Source organism: Antedon mediterranea, chromosome 4, assembly GCF_964355755.1.
Source record: "Antedon mediterranea chromosome 4, ecAntMedi1.1, whole genome shotgun sequence".
Classification (NCBI taxonomy): Eukaryota; Metazoa; Echinodermata; class Crinoidea; order Comatulida; family Antedonidae; genus Antedon; species Antedon mediterranea.
The window spans coordinates 9553050-9574537 of record NC_092673.1 but is presented as its reverse complement, the minus strand read 5'-3'; the positions used below and the strand labels follow the sequence as shown (position 1 = coordinate 9574537).

At 33.5% G+C, this 21488-nt stretch overlaps 1 protein-coding gene across 2 annotated transcripts in view; it reads left to right on the top strand.

Moving 5' to 3' along the window:
- The window catches only part of LOC140046563 (general transcription factor 3C polypeptide 5-like), a 53967-nt gene that overhangs the window by 13964 nt on the left and 18515 nt on the right, over positions 1-21488 (top strand). For both annotated transcript variants that reach the window (XR_011844810.1, XM_072091257.1), the window contains exons 2-3: positions 3378-3597; positions 20714-21093. Coding sequence is in view for 1 of the 2 variants with exons in the window: in XM_072091257.1 (XP_071947358.1) it covers positions 3378-3597; positions 20714-21093 (600 nt within the window). In the remaining variant the exon portion in view is untranslated. The remainder of the gene's footprint in view (positions 1-3377; positions 3598-20713; positions 21094-21488) is intronic.

The window sequence follows — 21488 nt, the reverse complement described above, 5'->3', positions numbered from 1 at the left end:
TAGTTCATGGGTGAGATTGGGTGAAATTAATGTGTTTGGAGGGAGTAACTATAAGCAGGGCTGACATGACCTTTCCGACCTGATATTTTATCAGTTTTTGGTTTTTTTTTGTTATTTCCTCACACACTTCTATGTTTGTACTAATTTTGGTCCATCGGTGAGATAGGGTGATCTAAATCATTAATTTTAATGACCTCATACATAAAAATAAAATATACCATATCAAACAGTTTTGGGGATTAAAACAGTTTTGGGGATTCAAACTCAACTCTACTGCATAAGAATTGATATCAATGGCCACGCATTTTACTCGGTGAGATAACCGTGAATTATGAAATACATTATGTTCCAGGAATAAGTTAAATTAATTAAAACTCCAATGCTGTTAGCAGTCGATACGGTTGGCCGGCTGCTGAGATTAAACACTGTTTTGATTTTGCATGGTATTTGTAGATCCTGCCATTGCGGCAGAAGAGGTTGATACATGACGTAGCAACTCGCGAAACCTGGTCGCTGAAACTTCAGATTACTGTCATTTTTTGCCTCTTTTTTTAGTGTTTTAATATATACCGTATGTTTTATATGTCATCAATCATATTACAAAAGTATAATGTAGGTGAATCCTGTAATTTACCTATACTGTAAATTCTATTTTATATGGCGCCCTACAAAGAACACAGCACCTAACATTAACAATACTAGTATTATACATTAATGTTAATAATTAAATTAATAAAATTAACTTTCCGCACTTGTATTTTAATATACAACATGCATGTTTCGTTTGTGCGGATAACCTAACTCGTCCAAAGTGGTCAATTAACAACAACCAACATGTTTCTGAGCATGTGCAGACTGACTTATCATAAACTACGGATTTTACAGTACATACTACCATGGATTAAAGAATAGAAGGATATGCATCGACGGTGACATCAAACGATTTTCCAACGCGCTTGCCTATACTAAAGCACTGCTGCCAATCAAACAAACATGCTCATTGAACTCTGTGTCTCTAACTGCGGCCCTCTATAGAACGCTGCGAATTGACTGTTACATTTTTTGCGTAGCCATGTAGAAATCGTATGCGCAGTTTAATTCTTCTATTGACATGTCTGCATTGATGATTAATCGACAACAACAATATATTGCTGAACAATTCTGTTTTAATTTCATCACAATCGGACAAGAAAAGTTCACTTTCTTACGACGGGTAATTTTAAGTAGTTGGTAATATTAATAAAATATACAATTTTTATATTTGAATTATCATATTGGCATTCCACCTCCTGTCATTACAAATTGCGTTAATCTATAGAGTATTAAATTATGCATTTCACCATGTATGTTTTTACTGTGTCACAAGTACAACAAACGTGTTTTAATATATTGCTAAGCAGTGGTTTCTTCATGAATCTCCTTAATTATCGATGTGATTATATTTAAATTGTAGTGCCTGGTGATTGACTAGGGGTTATGTCATCCACATCACATCCAATCACCAGGCCTAATTGAATAAAAACTGCGATCCCTGATCTGGGATTGGCTGGCTATGTATAGTTGCGATACGTCACCACTGACTCTACTACTCTCTAGCGCTCGTTTCGTTTTGAAAAGTAGATGAACAAATGAAGCATAAAAGTACCTTGTCTATTACTGTATTATTATTCCAACAAGAAGTAGACAACGATGAGTATGTAGATTATGATTACACGTTGTAGCTACTACACCTAAGATTAGTCTAACAATAGGCATACCTACAGTAGGCCTACATCGATGTCGGCAAATCATAGGGTTTACTAGTAAGCCTAAAAGGCCTGGGCCTAGTATCCTTGCCGTAATTTAACATGTAGGCTGAGACAACAACTAGTTGTTGTTTTCTACTACAGGTCATAAAATGCTAAAAACATTAGTGTAGATCAATCGCGGCAGGTTTCGAACATGGCAAAATTAATGTTTTTTAAACCCAAAGGATACTACAATTTACAAACAATTTGTATTTACCGTACTGACGCGGGTATAAGCCCATACTCGGGTATAAGCCCACCCCCGACTTTTGACTAATTTTCATGAAAAATGAGGCACTCGGGTATAAGCCCACCCATTAATTCGAAGATCTACAGTGTGTGTCGTAATACATATTTTTGTATTTGGCGACGTCCATACACCGAATACACCTACCTTTGATCATAACCAAGCTAGGCTAATATACGCTAGGCTAATATACGCTAGGCCATATGAGGCCTAGCGGTCCTGTTTTGTTTACACTCCATCGCGGTCGAAGATCGCTTCACAGACGACGCTACATACAAGTCGCCAAAACGGAAAACCACTATTTGGTATCGGCTGCCATAAACAAGCTTATTAAATTTCTTTGGTACATTTCTATTTAACGAACATTGTACACTTGCTTTTCTGCTTGATAAAATCTTGTTCAATTGACGTTTAAAATAAGATATTCTACGATAAATTACACGAACTAGGCTATAAGCTTAATTTTCCGACACTCTACACCTCGTGTATTTAGAGGCAACGTCGTACACGTGAGGGCGCTCGCTCGCTCGCATGGTGGAAATACACAGTGTACATGTGCTGTTTTTGACGATCTGCATTTTTGGATCCTCGGGTATAAGCCCACCCCCCAAACTTGACGTGATTTCATGTTCGAGGGGGGTGGGCTTATACCCGCGTCAGTACGGTAATCTCGTAATTACATTTATTAATAATCTTGTAATATTTCTGGGAGATCAGAAAAGTTATATTAAGTTCGTCGCATAAAGTTTTGTTCGTCGCCATAGCGGCTAGCGCTAAAAATATAAAATATTAATCATGCTACAAAGATAAGAGCGTACGAAAGCATGGCCATTAAGATTAAAAGTTGTTGAGCATGTGCAGTAAACAATATATTAGGCACTTGACCGTTTCATTGTTAATGACGGTTAATTAAACTGTGTTTATTTTATAAGGAGGACAACAGGAGTTGGATAGCCGAGTGGTTAGGACACTTGACTGTCGTACAGATAGACCCGGGTTCAATGCCCGACAACTCCCAGTTCACTCAGCTGTAAAATGAGTACCTGGTTGAAAATACTAGGGAGAAAAAAGGCGGCGTGGAAAGGAACTGGCCACCCTACCACATAATGCCGAGGCTTAGTACAATGAGCTCCTAACAGCTCATTCCCCTACGTTCAGAGAACACGGGACTCACCTCCTCACCTTATTTTATAACATTGTGGGCAGTCCGCGCTATGTCGGCAAGAGTCATGAAAGGTTTGATCTCAAACTGATGCATATCCTTCTATTCCTTAATCCATGATACTACTAAATTGATACAAAGCATTGTCTGGTTTTAATAATTTTAAAATATCTTTTTAAAGGTTCTGGCAGATAAGAATAAGAAATTAAGCTTATATTTTCGACCTAATGATCCATATTCACATTGTTGTACTGGAGAGGTGGTGCCAACAGAAAGGATCCTCTTGAAGGTTTATCACCGAAGATTGAAAAAAGGGTCAAATACTTCTAATGAGAGAGGGGTAAAAGATGACATTAAAACTGAGATTATTGGAGTTATTGAAACAAGCTACAAGTTTAAAAGTAAGAATATGCCTTATTCATTAAATACATAAACCTGTATATGTCACTATGAGGAATTATAGGCTATTTATAAAATACATATACCTATTGATTCTGTCTAATGCCCGTATTCTTAAACCGGACTTTAGTCGTAGTTCGAAGTTCGACTTGAAAAAGTCGTAGTTCGAGCTATTACTTCAAATTCGATTCAAAAACGAAGTCGAGCTTTTAGTCGAATTGCACACGTCTGGGTAACAAAGGCTATACATTGGCCAATGACAAGAGAGTATTTGAGGAGCAGACGAAATTTTGCGCATTGATATCACTTTCCATTTTCTTACAACACTTTTTACGCATCAGGACTATACATGAAAAATAATTTTAATCGTTTATTATTAGAACAAGATCAGTATTAATTTAACAGTGAAGTACTTTTGATTAACAACAAACAAAATCTTCAAAATATATTTAGGAACCATGGCGGTACGGTAACTTTTATATTTTCTAGGCCCCCAACAAAGTATGATCGCGACGAACCACGCACTTCATAGCGTGACAAGAAAGCGCTAGGCCCCCTAAACATTCCATCGCGTGGTGAATTTCCGCATCTGCCATTGTCGCTATGGCGTGACGTAGTTGAAGTCGGACTTGCGCAAAGAAAATTATGTAATTTGTATACAGTTGTAAATAAAGATGATTTTCATTATTATAACATATACCAATGTATATTTAATTAAGCTAATATAAAAATAGATATTTCATTCTTCAATATCTGGCCAATATAACAACTCAATGACTGTTACGTTTTTCATAAACATCGTTTAAAAACCATTTAGTCGACCATTTAGCCTGCCCCCTCCAGGACTAAAAAAATCGATCAAAATCCGTCTCGATTTAGTCGAGGTTGGCCTGAATTAGTTGGCGATTTAGTTGAAGTTCGGTTTATGAATTAAAATGACGTAATTTTTTTAGTTTTAGCTCGAACTACGACTAAAGTCCGGTTTAAGAATACGGGCGTTAATCTTTATTTATAAAAGAAAGGAAGAAAAAAGATCCACTTTTTTCAGCCTAGACTGACATTTTTTCAAAATTGTCTTACGAGGCCATAAGCAGTAAATCGTATCATTTCATCTCGTTCCAGTGTTAGGGATCTAGAATTTATTACCAAAGTCATCGCATCAGACCTCGTGCAATCTGTTATATAGAATTTTATAAAAAAAAATTCTATACAATTTTCTATAAAGTTTTTTATAGAAACAATCTATAGAAATTCTATGGAAACTCTATGAAAACTCTATGGAATTTCTATAGATATTTCTATGAAAACTCTAAAAATTCTATGGAAACTCTATAAAAATTCTACTGAAAGTATAAAAATTCTTTGGAAACTCTATAGAAATTCTATGGAAACTATATAAATTCTATGGAAACTCTATAGAAATTCTATGGAAACTCTATAGAAATTCTATGGAAACTCTATAGAAATTCTTTGGAAACTCTATAGAAATTCTATTGAGACTCTATAGAGATTCTATAGAAACTCTGTAAAAACTATAATAGGTCTATACAGTATTTTTTTGTGACGGACGGGACATTTTTGAGAATATAACTAGCCATATCTTAGAAATGTGAATGAATAGAAGATCCAAAGTAGAATAAATATTTACGTATATGTCAAATGTTCAATATGGGAAAAAAAAAATTCAAAAAGTCCCACAAAAATATGAAATATTATAAAAATTGTATACGTCGCGGATGAGACAGCAAATGGACATGACTTTTAAGAAGGTTTACGTATTCTAATATTTCTCCTCAATTAAAAGAGATTACAACAATTTTTTGTTGCCAGATAGTAGACTGGTAATTATAAAATCATAACTGTAAATTTATTAATAAATATGAATTATATGTCGTTACGGACGGGACATTTCCAACGTCGCGGACGGGACACTTTTGTCCACGGTAGAAAATACTACATATTTCAATGAAAAAAATAAAAAAATATAGTTTTTCATATCAATACAACCTTTTATTTTACAAGTCAAAATATAATTCAACCTTTGAAACACTGATAAAGACTGTTTTGAATAAAAATATGAAATTCATAATATTTTTTTGTTTATTTTATTTTATTCAATTTCCAGGTAACATACAAAAATCATAAACAAGGCACGGCATCATTCAACAAAACAGAACAAAAGTACTATCAGCACCTGCGGGTAACCAAAAGTGGATCAGTTCAAAAGAACTGCACTGTCGAGTGGCTTTCCCAACTAATAGTACGAAAAACGCAATAGGCATATGAAATATGATTTTTGAAATTAATTTGACATATAATTGTACAGAGAAATTTATTTTAAAAATAGTGAACATACAAATAATAAAGTTAATGTACAGTATGTACAGTATAAAGTATTTACTGTAAATAAAAGTGATATTATTTCATACAAGGCATAAAATGAAAATTTCACTATTGGATGTTTATGTATACAGTATTTTGTTAAAAAAACAAACTCTAAAATTACTTGTCCAATACACAAACAAATTATATTATCAAATATTACAATTATACCATAAAAGAACAGTTTTCTATAGCATCAGAAATGATTTTGTTTTTTAACAATTTATTTAACAAGATGATAATTATAAAGTAATGCGAATTAATTATTAATATTTAATAATTTCATGAAAAAGTATACTGCTTTAAAGTTATTACAAAGTGCTCAGTTTCATTGTCTACAGTTCTTATTTAGCACATATCAAGGGGACGTTCAAAAATGTATCGACCCCTTTCATCAACTATTGGCATTGCCGTTTGCCCTCTAACATTGTCAGTAGGTATCCAAGATACATCTGGTATTTGTGCAAAAACAAAGGTTTTTCTATCCTTACTTGGGTTTCTTAAACAACTAATTTCAATTTCATTTCTGTCTATATTGGTAGTTATCTGGCTTAAATAGTCTTTCTTTGTTGCAAATTCACTGAGAACAAAATCTCCTACTTTTAGTTGAATGGTTTCATCCTGAAGAGACATAGAACTTGAGGGGTTTGACGCTAACAGCGGAAACAGAATTTAACATAGCATTGATAGTATATACAGGATTTGCATTTGAGAACTGTGAGTTTAGTGAATGTTCAACTTGATAATCATTAATTGGCTTGATAAAATGCAGAAAACGAGTTCCAGGTATACTAGTTGACTAGATGTTCAGTTGCAGAGATGATTTCATTGGCATTTATATATAAGACATTTATTTTCTTATACAAGTCCTTTGCAGCCAAGTAAAATTCTTTAGCATCAGCTAAAACTAACTTGCCCTGGAAGACAGATCTCCATACAGAACGCTTCACTTCACCACCGATACCATACCATCTATTGGTCCCTTTCCATGAGCGGTCCCAAAGAAACTCCAATCTGCCGGATATCCAAAATCATGAACATGAAATAGCAAATTGCAGAACATGAAACGATTCTTAAACTGACTTCCAGCTCCATCCGACCAGTAGTGAACCTTGGTAATATCAAATGGCAATTTGTTTTTCAGTATGGCCTTGTTAAATGCAAATACAGCTTTCTTATCATGGCGCTGCTCATCTGATATTACTGTGTACGAGATATGCTTGAGTTCTTCGTCTAGTCTGATTCTAATGTAGATAATAGCAATAAGTTGGACCAGTGAGCCTGCATGATTTCTCTTTGATACTTCAAGGCATAGTTCTCTGAAAAATCTTCATGTAATATAATTTCACCGGGTTTCAATTGTGCTTTCAAGGTTCTGAGCTCCATATGTTGTCGTTTTGCATTATATATCCTTCAATAAGGCGACGTTTTGCAGCTCTTCTGTCTATGACATCTGCTATTCTCTTACGTTTTGTGGGTGTCATATCTTCAATGATACCAGCTACACTTGTTGCCTGTCTGTTTGGAGTTGTAGGAAGAGCTGCACGAGCACAAGCTTTGGCCTTGCCATAACTGCTTCTGCTACCATACACTGTGTTGACAATTGGAGACGGTGTTTCATTTGCGTTCAGCTCTCTCAATTTCTTTGCTCGATAAGCTTTCTTCCTTAACCGCTCTTCATTCCTTTTCTTTACCCGTTCAATTTCAGTTAACTTGTCTTTGTTTTTTGCTTTTCTCTCCTTTCGTTTTCGTTCTCGGTCTAATTTGAGACGCACTTCATAGGCTGGTATATTATTTCATATACGCAGTCTGCAAGCTCTTGTTCTTTCTGCACTAGTCTTTGTGTTTTCCATGATCAGTATGTTTTCATGACTAACATTTAAACAAGAATGATTTAAGAATTAAATAGCAATTTTTTGTAATCTTTACTTTTCAAATAAATGTAGAAAAACCCACTCACACGTTGCGGACGGGACAATTTTAAATTCAAAAGGCCTGTATGAAATTAATAAAGAAATATTTTTAATAAATTAGTTGATTATGTACAATAAGCACACAAAGTAACTATCTGAAAAAAAATTGTTAAATAATACATTGTTTATGAAATAACTAGGTTATAAAATGTCTCGTCTGTAACGCCATATATTCATTTTCATATTTAATATTCAATAACTTGAAAAATAATTATCAGAAAATAAAAAAAGAAATTATTTATTAAACTTCAACATATCTACTTTGGGAAATGGGCAAAAGTTTCATAGAAATCAGCAAATGAAATTTTTCAACTCACGGACCAAATAGGCCTACTGTGGAATGCCCCAGAAACTTTATAGAAATTATATAAAGCTCCATAGAAACTCTATAGAAATTATATAAAGCTGTATACACATTCTATAACATTTTCTATAGAACTTCTATGACAAGTTTCACTTTTCTATAGAAACCCAACAAATTTCTATAGAAAATGAGTAGCCAAACAATGTTTATTTTCTATGGGTGGTTGAGATCTTCAGCTTGAAATAAATACAAGTCCGCTATTAGATCTTCTTTCATGCGACAGCAAATCGTTTGTTAGGCATAGGCGAAAATAGTACTGTAATAAAATCTAAAGTCAATTTTTCATCTGTTTCAGTGCGTACTACAATTTATTGAAACATCAATAAAATATTTAGGATAAACATATAAAAACGAAATTACACATATACACATAAAAATATACTATTATACACTATTAAATATTGTTTTTGCAGTTGAATAACTAGTAGTTGGTTCGGTGTCTTTTATATTCTGGGTTGTTTTGGTTGTACCTTGTGGGAAATAGGGAATATATCACTTTAAAAAGATCAAGGTTGTGGATAAATTAAATAACTAATTAGAATTAAAAATATAAAACTAATAATTACACATCAGCTGAGCATATACTTTACTGGTCAGTTATGAGTTGGAGTACGGTAATGAATAAAAGAATTAATAACAAGGTGTAACAAAATATACAAAACATAAAAACTATTCAGTATCTTCTTCCTGCTGTGGCTCCTTCTGTGTTTTGTTCATCTATTTTACTTTGTTGGTCAATGACTGTCGCAGCAAAAAAACAGCTTACAGTATAATAATATAATAGTAACGATGGCAAGATCTATAAAACAATAGAATAAGAAAGGACAGAATTGTTTATATCATGATATAGGCTTGAAACTTGTTTTTATTTAGGCAATGAACTAGGTCTTTTCTTTTGAAGGCACAAAACGAATTAAATTCTTAATTAACTAGGCCTAGCTTTTCTAACCAATCCCAAGTCACCATATGTAGGCCTAGTAGGGAGTATGGTCGAAGCGGCCGCCAACCAAAGCAGCCGCCAGTTTAATATCGTCATTTGTATGGAACGCCATGTGCGCTTTAATCTTTGATTGTCGTTGTCAACGCCATGGCCTATTGCGAGTTGAGTTACAGCTGTATGTATGGTCAAACCAATAAATATATATATATATATATGTACTATCGAATCTTTATATTTCTATAATAATTAAGTTTGCCTGCCGATAAATCAATGTATATTTTATTTGTATTTTAATATTAACTAACTAAATATATTTACATATACTATCGAATCATTAGTAATTTACGTTTGCATCATAATCTACATACTATTGAACCTTTATGTCTCATTTACGTACTATTTATTTGTTTATTTATATCTCCTTTTTTTTTTAAATACATAAAAAATAACGTTGAACTGACCCGATGTTTCTTGAGTACTCTCCTATCGAATCTTTATACAGTATTGCATTAATAATTTACGTACGGTATTGCCGAATATTTATATCTCATTTACATACTATCGAATCTTTATACAGTATTGCATTAATATTTTACGTACGGTATTGCCGAATCTTTTTATCTCATTTTCATACTATCGAATCCTAAATACAGTATTGCATTAATAATTTACGTATGGTATTGCTGAATCCTTATATCTCATAGAATCTTTTTACAGTATTGCAATAATAATTTACGTACTCTACGGTATTGCCGAATCTTTATATCTCATTTACATACAATCAAATCTTCATACAGTATTGCATTAATAATTTACGTACGGTATTGCCGAATCTTTATATCTCATTTACATACTATCGAATCTTTATACAGTATTGCATTAATAATTTACGTACGGTATTGCCGAATATTTATATCTCATAATACATACTATCAAATCTTTATACAGTATTGCAATAATAATTTACGTACGATATTGTCGAATATTTATATCTCATTTACATACTATCGAATCTTTATACAGTATTGCATTAATAATTTACGTACGGTATTGCCGAATATTTATATCTCATTTACATACTATCGAATCTTTATACAGTATTGCATTAATAATTTACATACGGTATTGCCGAATCTTTATATCTCATTTACATCGAATCTTTATACAATATTGCAATAATAATTTATTGCCGAATTTTTATATCTCGTTTAGTTTACACTGTACTATCGAATCTTGTTTTTATTGATTAGTAATAGGGTGTGTTATACATTTAAGTGTTATTCCATTGTAATACATTGTTTGTGTTTTCAATAAAGCAACGTAAAGACGAAAACGCGACCTTCTACAGCACTATTCCTGGCCGGCCGCCTGTCGAGTTATTAGCAGAAATTTGCGTAATTAATTACCGTACCGTACGGACACTTGCATCTTATTTTATTATTTAAAACTCATTTTAAATTGATCAATATTTATATCTGAAGGTATAAAACAATTTAGGATATTAAATAAATAAATTGATGTCATCATGTTATTGTAATTAAATTATGTTTGCGAACACGTACTACACAGTAGTTACTTTACTAATATATTAATATACAATAACAATATATATTTTGTTATACTTTATTGAAAAAATATATATATTATTCTTAATAATTGGCTTAGTATTTAATATACAATACAAACACCACAATGTATTTTATTGACTTTATTAAACGTATAGGCCTATATCATTTAGAACAGTTAAAGTAAGTAATCATCGATTCGCCATTTCGTTTAAAAGAATGTATCACATTCAATCTGTAAAAAAAGAGAATAAATTACATAATATTAATAATGTAGGTTGTTATTTACGTCCGAGGAAAAGAAAACCTGTCGATCGAAACAATGACCATTGACAATCAAAAATTACAAAACAACGACAATCAAAGCGCACACGGCGTTCCATACAAATTACCGTCTTTGAACTAGCGGCCGCTTTGGTTGGCGGTCACTTCGACCGTAATCCCCTAGTAGTAGGCTGGCTTGTTGGCCTGATTATTCTCATAGGCCTACTACTATTTAATATGAGTTACATATTTATAAGATGCTTTTTGGCCTAATAGGCCAAAAAGCATCTTATAAATATGTAACTCATATATGGTACGTGTAAGCTAGGTTAATAATACAATACTAATTAACCAACCTTTGGCTAAGACTGTACATGATTCAAAGTATTCATCTTTCTTCAAATAAAATTAGAGGCTATCTTGCTCGGCTACACAATTCGAATCCTCCCGCTGATTTCTTCTTGCAGTTGCACCAAGCTATTCCAGGAGGCACTGCATGCATGGACCAATCCATTATGGCTTGGAATAGTGTTTGTTAATTAAACCAGGGAGGTGTTAATTAACCACTCCAATTAATTAAACAATGAAAAATGATAATAATTGATGATATACAGTAAGCAAAAGTTGATATAATTCAAATACACAGTATTGATAATTAATTCATGTTAATATTACAAATGTGTTCTATAGAATTAAATACAAATATTTTTATAGAATTTATATCAAATATTCTATAGAATTTCTATAGAATGATTCTATAAAATCTCTATTAAAATTCTATAGAGATTTCATAGAGTTTATATAGAAAAGCGTTGTATTGTTTTTCTATATTTTGTCCAAGTTAATTAGGTTTTCAACAGTCTATAAAGAAAAATCCTATTCTTTTACATGCAAAATTGCTTATCATATAATTTTTTTGTAAGCGATAGAAAAAAATGTTAACGGTATTATTGTTACCTGTTACCTTGCTGTGAATGTCATCACATATTTCATACCAAGTGCATACCTATGAGCAAGATTATCAAGATAATCCATGGGCGTGTAACATCTGCTCCCTACCACAACTATCGGACTCATTTTTTTAAAACTCATTGAACAACAACAACAGTATATTGTCACTTGCATCCAGCAATACATCAACTGATTCTTCCATCTTTGAAACTAACCTTATTCAAGTTGCTTTATTTAACACCAGAAGTGTGGTGAATAAGATCGAAGAATTCCATGCGCGTATCGCAATTGATGAATTGGACATCTTGATTGTCACAGAAACGTGGCTGGACTCCTCTATTGATAGTACGGAACTGTTTCCAGACTCATTCGTTGTGTACAGAAAAGACCGTTCAAGACACGGTGGTGGTGTTCTGTTAGCTTTGAAGAACGCATTTAAATCCTCTATTGTTGACTTTCCTACTAACATTGAGGTCAAAATTATTGAAATAACTGTAAATAACAATTTTAACGTTTTAATGTGCTGTTTATAGGCCACCGAGTTCAAATGACGATTGGCTCAATCAATTCCACGATGTCGTTGATTTTATCCTATCTATTTTACATAAGTACTGTGGTATAATTTTAACTGGTGATTTTAATTATGATTACGGTGTTGATAGTCCCTTAGTTTATAAGAAATTTAAAGAAATTATTGCTCCACCTGATACTATACAATTTGTTGATTTTTTTACTCGTGTATCTAACACCAAAAGTAGCATTATTGATCTGGTCTTGTGCAATAACCCTGACATTGTATGTAATTTCAGAAGTCATCCCGGTCTCAGTACAAGTGACCACCTTGGGGTTTATTTTAATATTAACGCTAGATGCAGTAAAGTTAAACCTGTAGATAGATATTATTATCAATATAGTAAATGTGACCATGACGATCTTTTTACAACGTTGGGGGCGGTTCCTTGGGGACTGTGCCTGGAACAATCAGACTGTGAGGAAATGTGGGAAAATTTTAAAGACCTCTTTCTCGCCACTATCAACGATTGTATCCCTAAAGTCAAAAGTAAGAAAAGAAACAGGCCAGCTTGGATAACTCAAGAAATGGTTACCATGGCTCGTAAAAAGAAACGAATGCTAAAAGAGGCTTATCGTCATCCTCATAACCCAAGATGGACAAATATAGAAAGTTTAGTAATAAATTAAGAAACCTAACAAAAAAAGCTCATTTACAATATATTAGGAAATTAAGTGTCGCCTGTGTAAATGGTGACTCCAAACGTTTTTTTAGTTATGTTAAGACAAGGCGTAAGACTGGACAAGTCAAAAACTTTGTTTTTAACGGTATACCCTTGGTTTCCGATATCGATGCGGTAAATACATTTTCCACATTCTTTGCGTCAAACTTTAACGAACCTAATCGTAATTTCAATGTTAACCATGAGATCTGTAATTGTGTTCACCCAGATATTGTTCCCCTTAATAACATTAATATTACTGAAAAAACTATTTTCGAGGCTCTATTGCCATTGAAACCCAACAAATCCCCTGGACCAGACGGGATTACACCTAAAATGTTATCCATGTCAGCTCCAATTATTGCCCCAGTGTTGTGCAAAATGTTTAACAAGTTCTTAACGGATGGCTTTGTACCAAAAGATTGGAAACTCGCGAATGTCACTCCTATTTTTAAGTCAGGTAATCGTAACGATGTTAATAATTATCGACCCATATCGCTATGTTCTATTATAGGTAAGGTTTTTGAACGTATTATAGCAGATAACATTCTTTTTCATCTTCAATTTTTTGGATTTATAAGTCCCATGCAACACGGGTTTTATCCAGGTAGATCGTGTATTACACAGGCCTCAGCGTTATATCATGATTGGTCACAAACAATGGATGTTAGACAACCTCCTGTAATTGATGCAATATTCCTTGATTGGGAGAAGGCCTTTGACCGTGTTCCCCATGATTTAGTAATCAAGAAACTGCACAACATGGGAGTATGTGGATCTCTCCTAAAGTGTCCTTTCTCAGTGACAGATTCCAACGTGTTGTTCTTAATAAGGAGCATTCTGATTGGGATAGAGTGGGCTCGGGTGTTCCTCAGGGATCAGTGTTAGGCCCGCTTCTATTTAATCTCTTTGTTTATGACCTACCTCTAAATACCTCTTCTGTTATGAAGCAGTATGCAGATGATACTGTAATTTATAAACCTGTATTCAGTCGTCATGATGCACTTACCTTACAACAGGATCTTTGTAAAATTTCCAAATGGTGTGAGGATAATAAAATGAAATTAAATGCAAAGAAGTGTAAAGTCATGCACATAACTAGGAAACGTAATTATATCCCTCATTTTATTTATACAATCGAATCCAATCCCCTTGAAGCTGTTAATTCACATAAATATCTTGGTATTAACTTCTCACGTGATTTAACATGGTCTGCTCACGTTAATGATGTATCGATGAAATCTATGAGAATGCTTGGGTTTATCAAACGGTTTGTAGGTTTCAATGACACCGACATTTTACTACGACTTTTTAATGCACTATGTCGACCTGTTATTGAATATGGTGCTCCTGTGTGGGATCCACATCAAAAACAACATAATATAGCTATTAACAAGTCATTAAAGACGGGTTACTAAATTGTGTGTTGAAGGCGATTTCACTGACAGGCTTAAGATACTAAATTTACCAGATATGGTTCAAAGAATGAAATTTCATAGTATAATTTTTGTAGTTAAGTGTTTGCATAATTTAATTGATTTTGATATATTTGAATACCTTACAATTAATTCTCGGTATCCAGAGTCCCTCACCTTTAAACACATGTATGCTAGAACTAATGCATTTAAATACTCCCGGTTTGTTAATTTCCCTCGAATATGGGAATGTATCCCGCATGAAGTTCGTAACAAAGTCCTGTTTAACTTTGGGGGATTTAGAAGGGATTTGAAAAAATGTATTACTGATATCGAATTCATCTAGACTATCACTGTGTTTTTTTGTCTTTTGCGTTTTTCGTACTATTAGTTGGGAAAGCCACTCGACAGTGCAGTTATTTTGAACTGATCCACTTTTGGTTACCCGCAGGTGCTGATAGTACTTTTGTTCTGTTTTGTTGAATGATGCCGTACTTTGTTTATGATTTTTGTATGTTACCTGGAAATTGAATAAAATTTAAAAAAATTAAAAAAAATTATTGGCACAATAAAAATGTAATTATCAATCCACTTCATTCCATAATCTTTCAATAATGGTGAAACAATGTATTAATCACATATTATAAATTCATAAATAAATTCTATAGAAATTCTATAAAATTATAGGTTCTATAGAAAAAAAGAAACATTCTATAGACACAAAATAAATTCTATAGAAATTGAAATATGTTTCTATAGAAATGTTGTACTTCTATAGAATACCATAGAGCTCTATAAAATGTTCTATAGAACTCTATAAAATGTTCTATAGAACTCTAGTATAGAATTCTATAGAAAACATTAATTTGCATAAGATATCTTGTATTTTTGTGTTTAAAATTGAAATTTATAAGCTATTTTAGAAGAAATTGCATTTGTGATTGAGGGTCAGTGATCTTTTGACCTCTAAAGATGTCAATAAATGCAGGATTCATTTTTAAAAAGTATATTACAATTAGGCAATCTATACACTACATATTGATAGCAAGAAAATGCAAATCTGTTAACTAAATTGTAAGTTATATGCAAAACTTTTACCCCCTACCCCATAATTGTAAACGATTACAAATGACTAAAAACAACAAATTTCTTCATAATACACAGCATATTCATATTTTGTTAATCTTTAACTTCAATTTTCTTTTTTATTGGGTCTATATGTTCATGAAAACATTAGTTTGCAAAACATCTATTGTATTTTTTTTGTTAAAAACTGAAAGTTATAAGTTAATATTTATAAAAAAATCATTTTTTATTAAAGTTCAATAACCTTTTGACATTCTATGTATTGACGTAATTCATGTTATATCCTATACCTTTATTGTTACAGATTACAAAATGCATTCGAGGTTAATGACTTTCAACAAATTAAAGAAATATGTGAAAGAAAGCCAGATATTTTGAAAACCAAAAATTTCCAAGATATGAAGGTGCTAAGTTATGGAAAATCTTAAACATAGTAATAGTTTAATTGTAAGAAAGTTTTGATTCAAGTTCATCCATTTAAGATCCTGCAGAGCTTGAGAACTGGAGTCGTAACATGATTTTTGTAGTATAATTTTTGCTGCTCTATTTTGGAGAACTTGCAATTTTTTACTTAATGTACAACATTACAGTAATCAAAAGGTGGGGTGATTATTGATTTATATATCATGCTCTGAAGATGTTGGGATATTAGGTTACCGTATATTTCGGTTTATAAGTCGCACCTATGTATAAGATGCACCCCCTAACTGAGAGTAAAATATCGGTATTTTTTATATCGTCGATGTATAAGACGCACCTTATATTTCATCAAAACAATGTTTTTTTTAAATTGTAATCAATATTATTGTAATAATATATTTTGTTATATCTACAACGGCGTCCTTTATTTAGGTTTTTTCTTACCTAGGCTTGGCCGCGCCCAGCCTCAACAAGTTGTTTCTAACTTGTTATTCATGAGTTTCGCACCCGCAACATCGTGTGCATGACCGTGTGTGTAACACGCACGTGTGTGGGCTAGCCTCGCTCGATCATTTCGAGAGGGCGCACGTTTTTACGGACAATCGTATTCGATTAGTATCTATGTATCCGAGAAGTGTGTTCGCTAGGTCCATGCTAAAATCACCTGGAGAATATACTAGTTGAATACCGTACAACATGTGGCCGCCAAGAAGGGCTTGCGCTGGGGGTACGGCGGTCGGCGATCGTGCGTATAACTATAAATAAATACTACGCCTAGGCCTATTCCAATCGTAAACGTTTACAAAGGAAATTTTATCGGAACGCCTAAAACAGCTCCATAATAAACAAATCTTTTCATCATATTAGTATAACCAGGGAGTTGTAACTCCCTGGTATAACATCACGCTAAAATGCCTTGAAAACTAGGCAGAAGCAGGTTGCCGTTACGTTAGTACACTGTAGCTAGGCCTAGCCTACTCAGGCCTAGCCAACGAGGTGACGATATGTACACTCTGTGTGGTGAGGCATTATGTTCGGTGTATAAGACGCACCCTTAATTTAGAAGTCAAATTTGCGTGTCAAAAGTGCGACTTATACACCAAAATATACGGTACATGTCTTTCTCAAGTAAAACAAACCAGGCAGGACCTTTTATTTAACATGATTAGTTTGCTTTTTCCATGATAAATTTTCATCAATATAGACACCTATAATGTTTACAACCCTTTTTAAACGTTCACCATTGATATTTAAGTTAAGATCCTTATCTATTAATTTTGCTAATTTGTTGTTAGTCCCAATAAACATACATTCTGTCTTCTTTACATTTAAACTAAGTTTGTTACATGATAACCAATTTTGTATATTTCCTAAATCAATATTAATTTTGTTGATGACATCATCTATATCATGAGATGTATAATATAGAAGGTAAAGGTAAAGGTATTCATATTTGTCCTCAAGCTTAACTGGAAACTGAGGTAATTCGGATTAGGCCCTCCACGGACCCACGGCAGCCAGCAGTGCAGCGCCTACCAGATCAGCACACCGGGAGACGATCCCCTACTCTTTTCGAATAGTGTACCAAGTTCTTTAATGTGCACTGTTAAGCACACGGGACCAACGGCTTTACATCCCATCCGAAGGACGAGGCAATGAGAGTAAAGCATCTTGCCTAAGGATGCAATTAGTATGGTACAGATAACCTCGAACCCATGCCTATCACATGCTAGTCCGATATTACCATTACACCATCACTCTCCAGTATATACAGCACCCGCCGCGATTTCTAGACGGTCTCCCATCCAGAACGCAACCAGGCCCAACGTTGCTTAACTTCGGTGATCTGACGTGAACCGGTGTTTCAACGCAGTATGAGCAGTGTCATCTGCATACATACTGATTTTTACATTAAAAACATGCTTAGGTAGGTCATTTATATAAAGAAGGAACAATTGTGGGCCTAGAATGGAGCCTTGGGGTATTCCACATACACTATTGCATTGATTTGAACTTAATACACAATTTACATTTGTGATTTGCGTACGATTTTGACCTTTATTGGTCACATGATTTGTTTTATTGCGCAATTACTATGTAACTATGCGTTTATTGATATGGGTGCAATGGAATAAAATGATCAGTATTACATTCCCATTCCAATGATATCATGGATGACCAACTTTAGTGTGGAACGTCAGCCATTTTGAATACAAAATGGCGGCTGAAGAAGTGGGCGAAAAAAAATTGCACCTAACTTTTGGGGATTCAGCATCTCAAGAATAACACAATTAGCTAAAAAAATCTATTTTGGTACAAATATCGAGCTAGAAGACAATCCGTACTAAAAGCGTGTAAAGTTGTTAAGATACCATTGTTATCAATTTGCGCCTGTAGCTCATTTTAATGTCTTATTTGCTCGCAACATAATAATACTAATAATACTACTTATACTAATACTACTTCATCAGCACGACTAAAAAGTTGAAACATAAAACTTAAAAGTTGTGTTGGAGTGAAATATTTGCATAAACCAGCCTCGCCACTTTCAAAGCAATCTATGGAATGTGTTGGACTCGATTTATTTTCGTATTGAGTCGTGCTGATGAAGTAGTATTAGTATAAGTAGTATTATTATGTTGCGAGCAAATAAGACACTGGGATCGAGTAAACAAAATTCCTTGAGGTAAATGAACAATAGTAAATGTAGGTAGACTATGTGTAATAATGCATTCAGCTGGTGTGTCACGTGAAATGTTTGATTTCCAGGAGCGATTATTCAACACGTCTTACTCGCATCGCTTCTTGAAAAGAAGCCCAGGGGGCTTTATTTTCGAGAGTACTTTTGCAAACTGTAGAGGGGGGCTTCTTTTCGAGGTTTAAGCCCATGGGCTACTTTTCGAGGTTTTATGGTATATTAATTTTGAAATTTTAGCATATTTTTACCATTTTGTTAACTTACACATGCATAGCCTGTCACTTTTGACATGCTCGTATAACATAACATGGTTTTAAGTTGAAAAGTGAATAAAATATGATGAAATTACTAAAGAAAGGTTGTGTTACACCCAATATGCACTAATAGCTAGAGGGCGTTAGGTTCAGTAATCGAAGGTCACAGCAGCATGAGGTCAGCACCCTACAAAACAATAATGATACACGATTTACAGTATTAGATGTCGAACCACAATGCAAGAAACCTCATATCGTAGATTACTAGCAGAATTTACATTATTCCCTTTCTTTCTCTTAATATCCAAAAACAACATGTTAAACACATTCTTGATTAAATATATCTTTCCCTCATAGAACAATACCGTATAATTATTCCGTGCGTCATCAATAGTACTGTAATACCCATCTCTATGCCTAACTATGCATTATAATCTAGGCCTGACAGCAAAGTAAACAACAAGTGCGCCCTCCATAGTCGTACCACCGCGTACGCTGACCGTCGACACAAATTACAGTAACGGAATTCATCTCACACATGCGAGTCGAATCAATGAACAGTAAATACATTAGGCTTATCTGAGTACCGTATACATTATAACTTATCCTAGTATAGTGCCAATAATTATAACAACGCATAAAGTAATCGCTTACAGTATTTGTTACCCTACTGGTAAATTACCCGAACATTCCTATCCAGACATAATTTATCGTTACCTATGTTGTCACATTTTATAATCATTCACGGCAAGATACAGGGTGATTTATCCCTTAAAATACTGTTTCTAAAGATTCATGCTTCATCGTTCGTTCCTACATAATTTCTAAATAAGTAGACTCATCTCCGTTCTACTTCCTGACAATTTACTTAATGAAATAACCCAGTTATCTTTACATACCTACAAGACAATAATGATACACGATGTACAGTATTAGATGTCAAACCACAATGGCCGCATCACTCATGTTATCGTCTTTTCATTGTTTGGACGGTACCAATCGCTACGAGGGGTATTCCTTAATGGTACAAATTGTTAGGGGGCGCTATTTTTATATCTTTATTTCAGACTATAACAGTTGTAAAACTGAAACGTACTCTAATTCCATCGAAAATAAATTTTGACAATTTTAAGCATGCGTACGCATGCGTTATATACGCTATGCACGTAATTGTGTTGCCATATGATGAAATATGACCAGAAATTTATGAGTACCAAATTTGGTTGAAGGGAATCGTATGTAGACCGCGTAATTTTTAATTACATACCGTGAAAAGATAATCACATCGATTCCTGGAAATAAGGAATATACTCTCAAAAATTTACATATCTAGATGAAACTGATATCAAGATAATTGATAAACAAATTAATGTTAAGGAAAGAATAAATAAATAAATAAATAAAGATTCTGACAAAATCAATAAGGTTATTACGCATGATAATGCATTTAACCTAATAAGCAAACCCAATAGAAAAAACTTGATGTTTTTACAAAATGTTTTTACAAAAAGCAAAATGTTGTACGTGATACATACAATTTTTAAAGCCATGTACATATTTTTTTTTTCTTCCAGGTTTTGTTGATTTTCAGTACCTTCCAATGACAAAAAGTAGCTCTAATACTTGTGAATCAATTCTCGATAAAATTGTTCCTAGTAAATTAGAAGACTCATCTTACTTTAAACGAGATGTGCCTCTATTTCTTTTACCTGAAGTATTCTCGCGCACTGATGTTTCTTGTGATTACAACTACAAACAAGAGAAACAAGTACAAAGAATAAAAAGCAAAATATTACACGAGGCTCATTTAGTTGGAACTGATAGAGATCGAAGAAATAACAATGCAATATTTTTGAAATTTGAAGACAAAGGGATTCCCATTGAACCAATGCCAGCTGCTGTAGAAGTGCTGAAGAGGTATAAACTTAATGATGATGTTAATATGGTAAAGAAAGTAAGAAACCATTTAATTTAGTTCTACTGTAGTCACGTAGGCCTTTTCTCAGGAGGTTGTGGAGGGTGAGCGGGTAATCAAACCAGACCGCTTGCTAGTTTAGTAATTGTTGGCGCAACGGTAAAATAAAACAACTACTAAATGTATAAAGTAAGTATGCCATTTATTCCAAACGAATCAAGTGAGGATTCTCAATAAATAGATAAAATATACAATATACAATGTTTGATAAGACAGAGCAATAAAACGGTGTAGCTACATGACTAGTTGAGAAAAGATTGTGTTAATAATGTGGTCAGTGCATGGTAATATTGGGCTTGGCCCATCTCATCTGACCAATTAGGATTAAGAGAATTAATGTGGTTTTCTGTTAGAGTCATTAACATTCTTAAAAT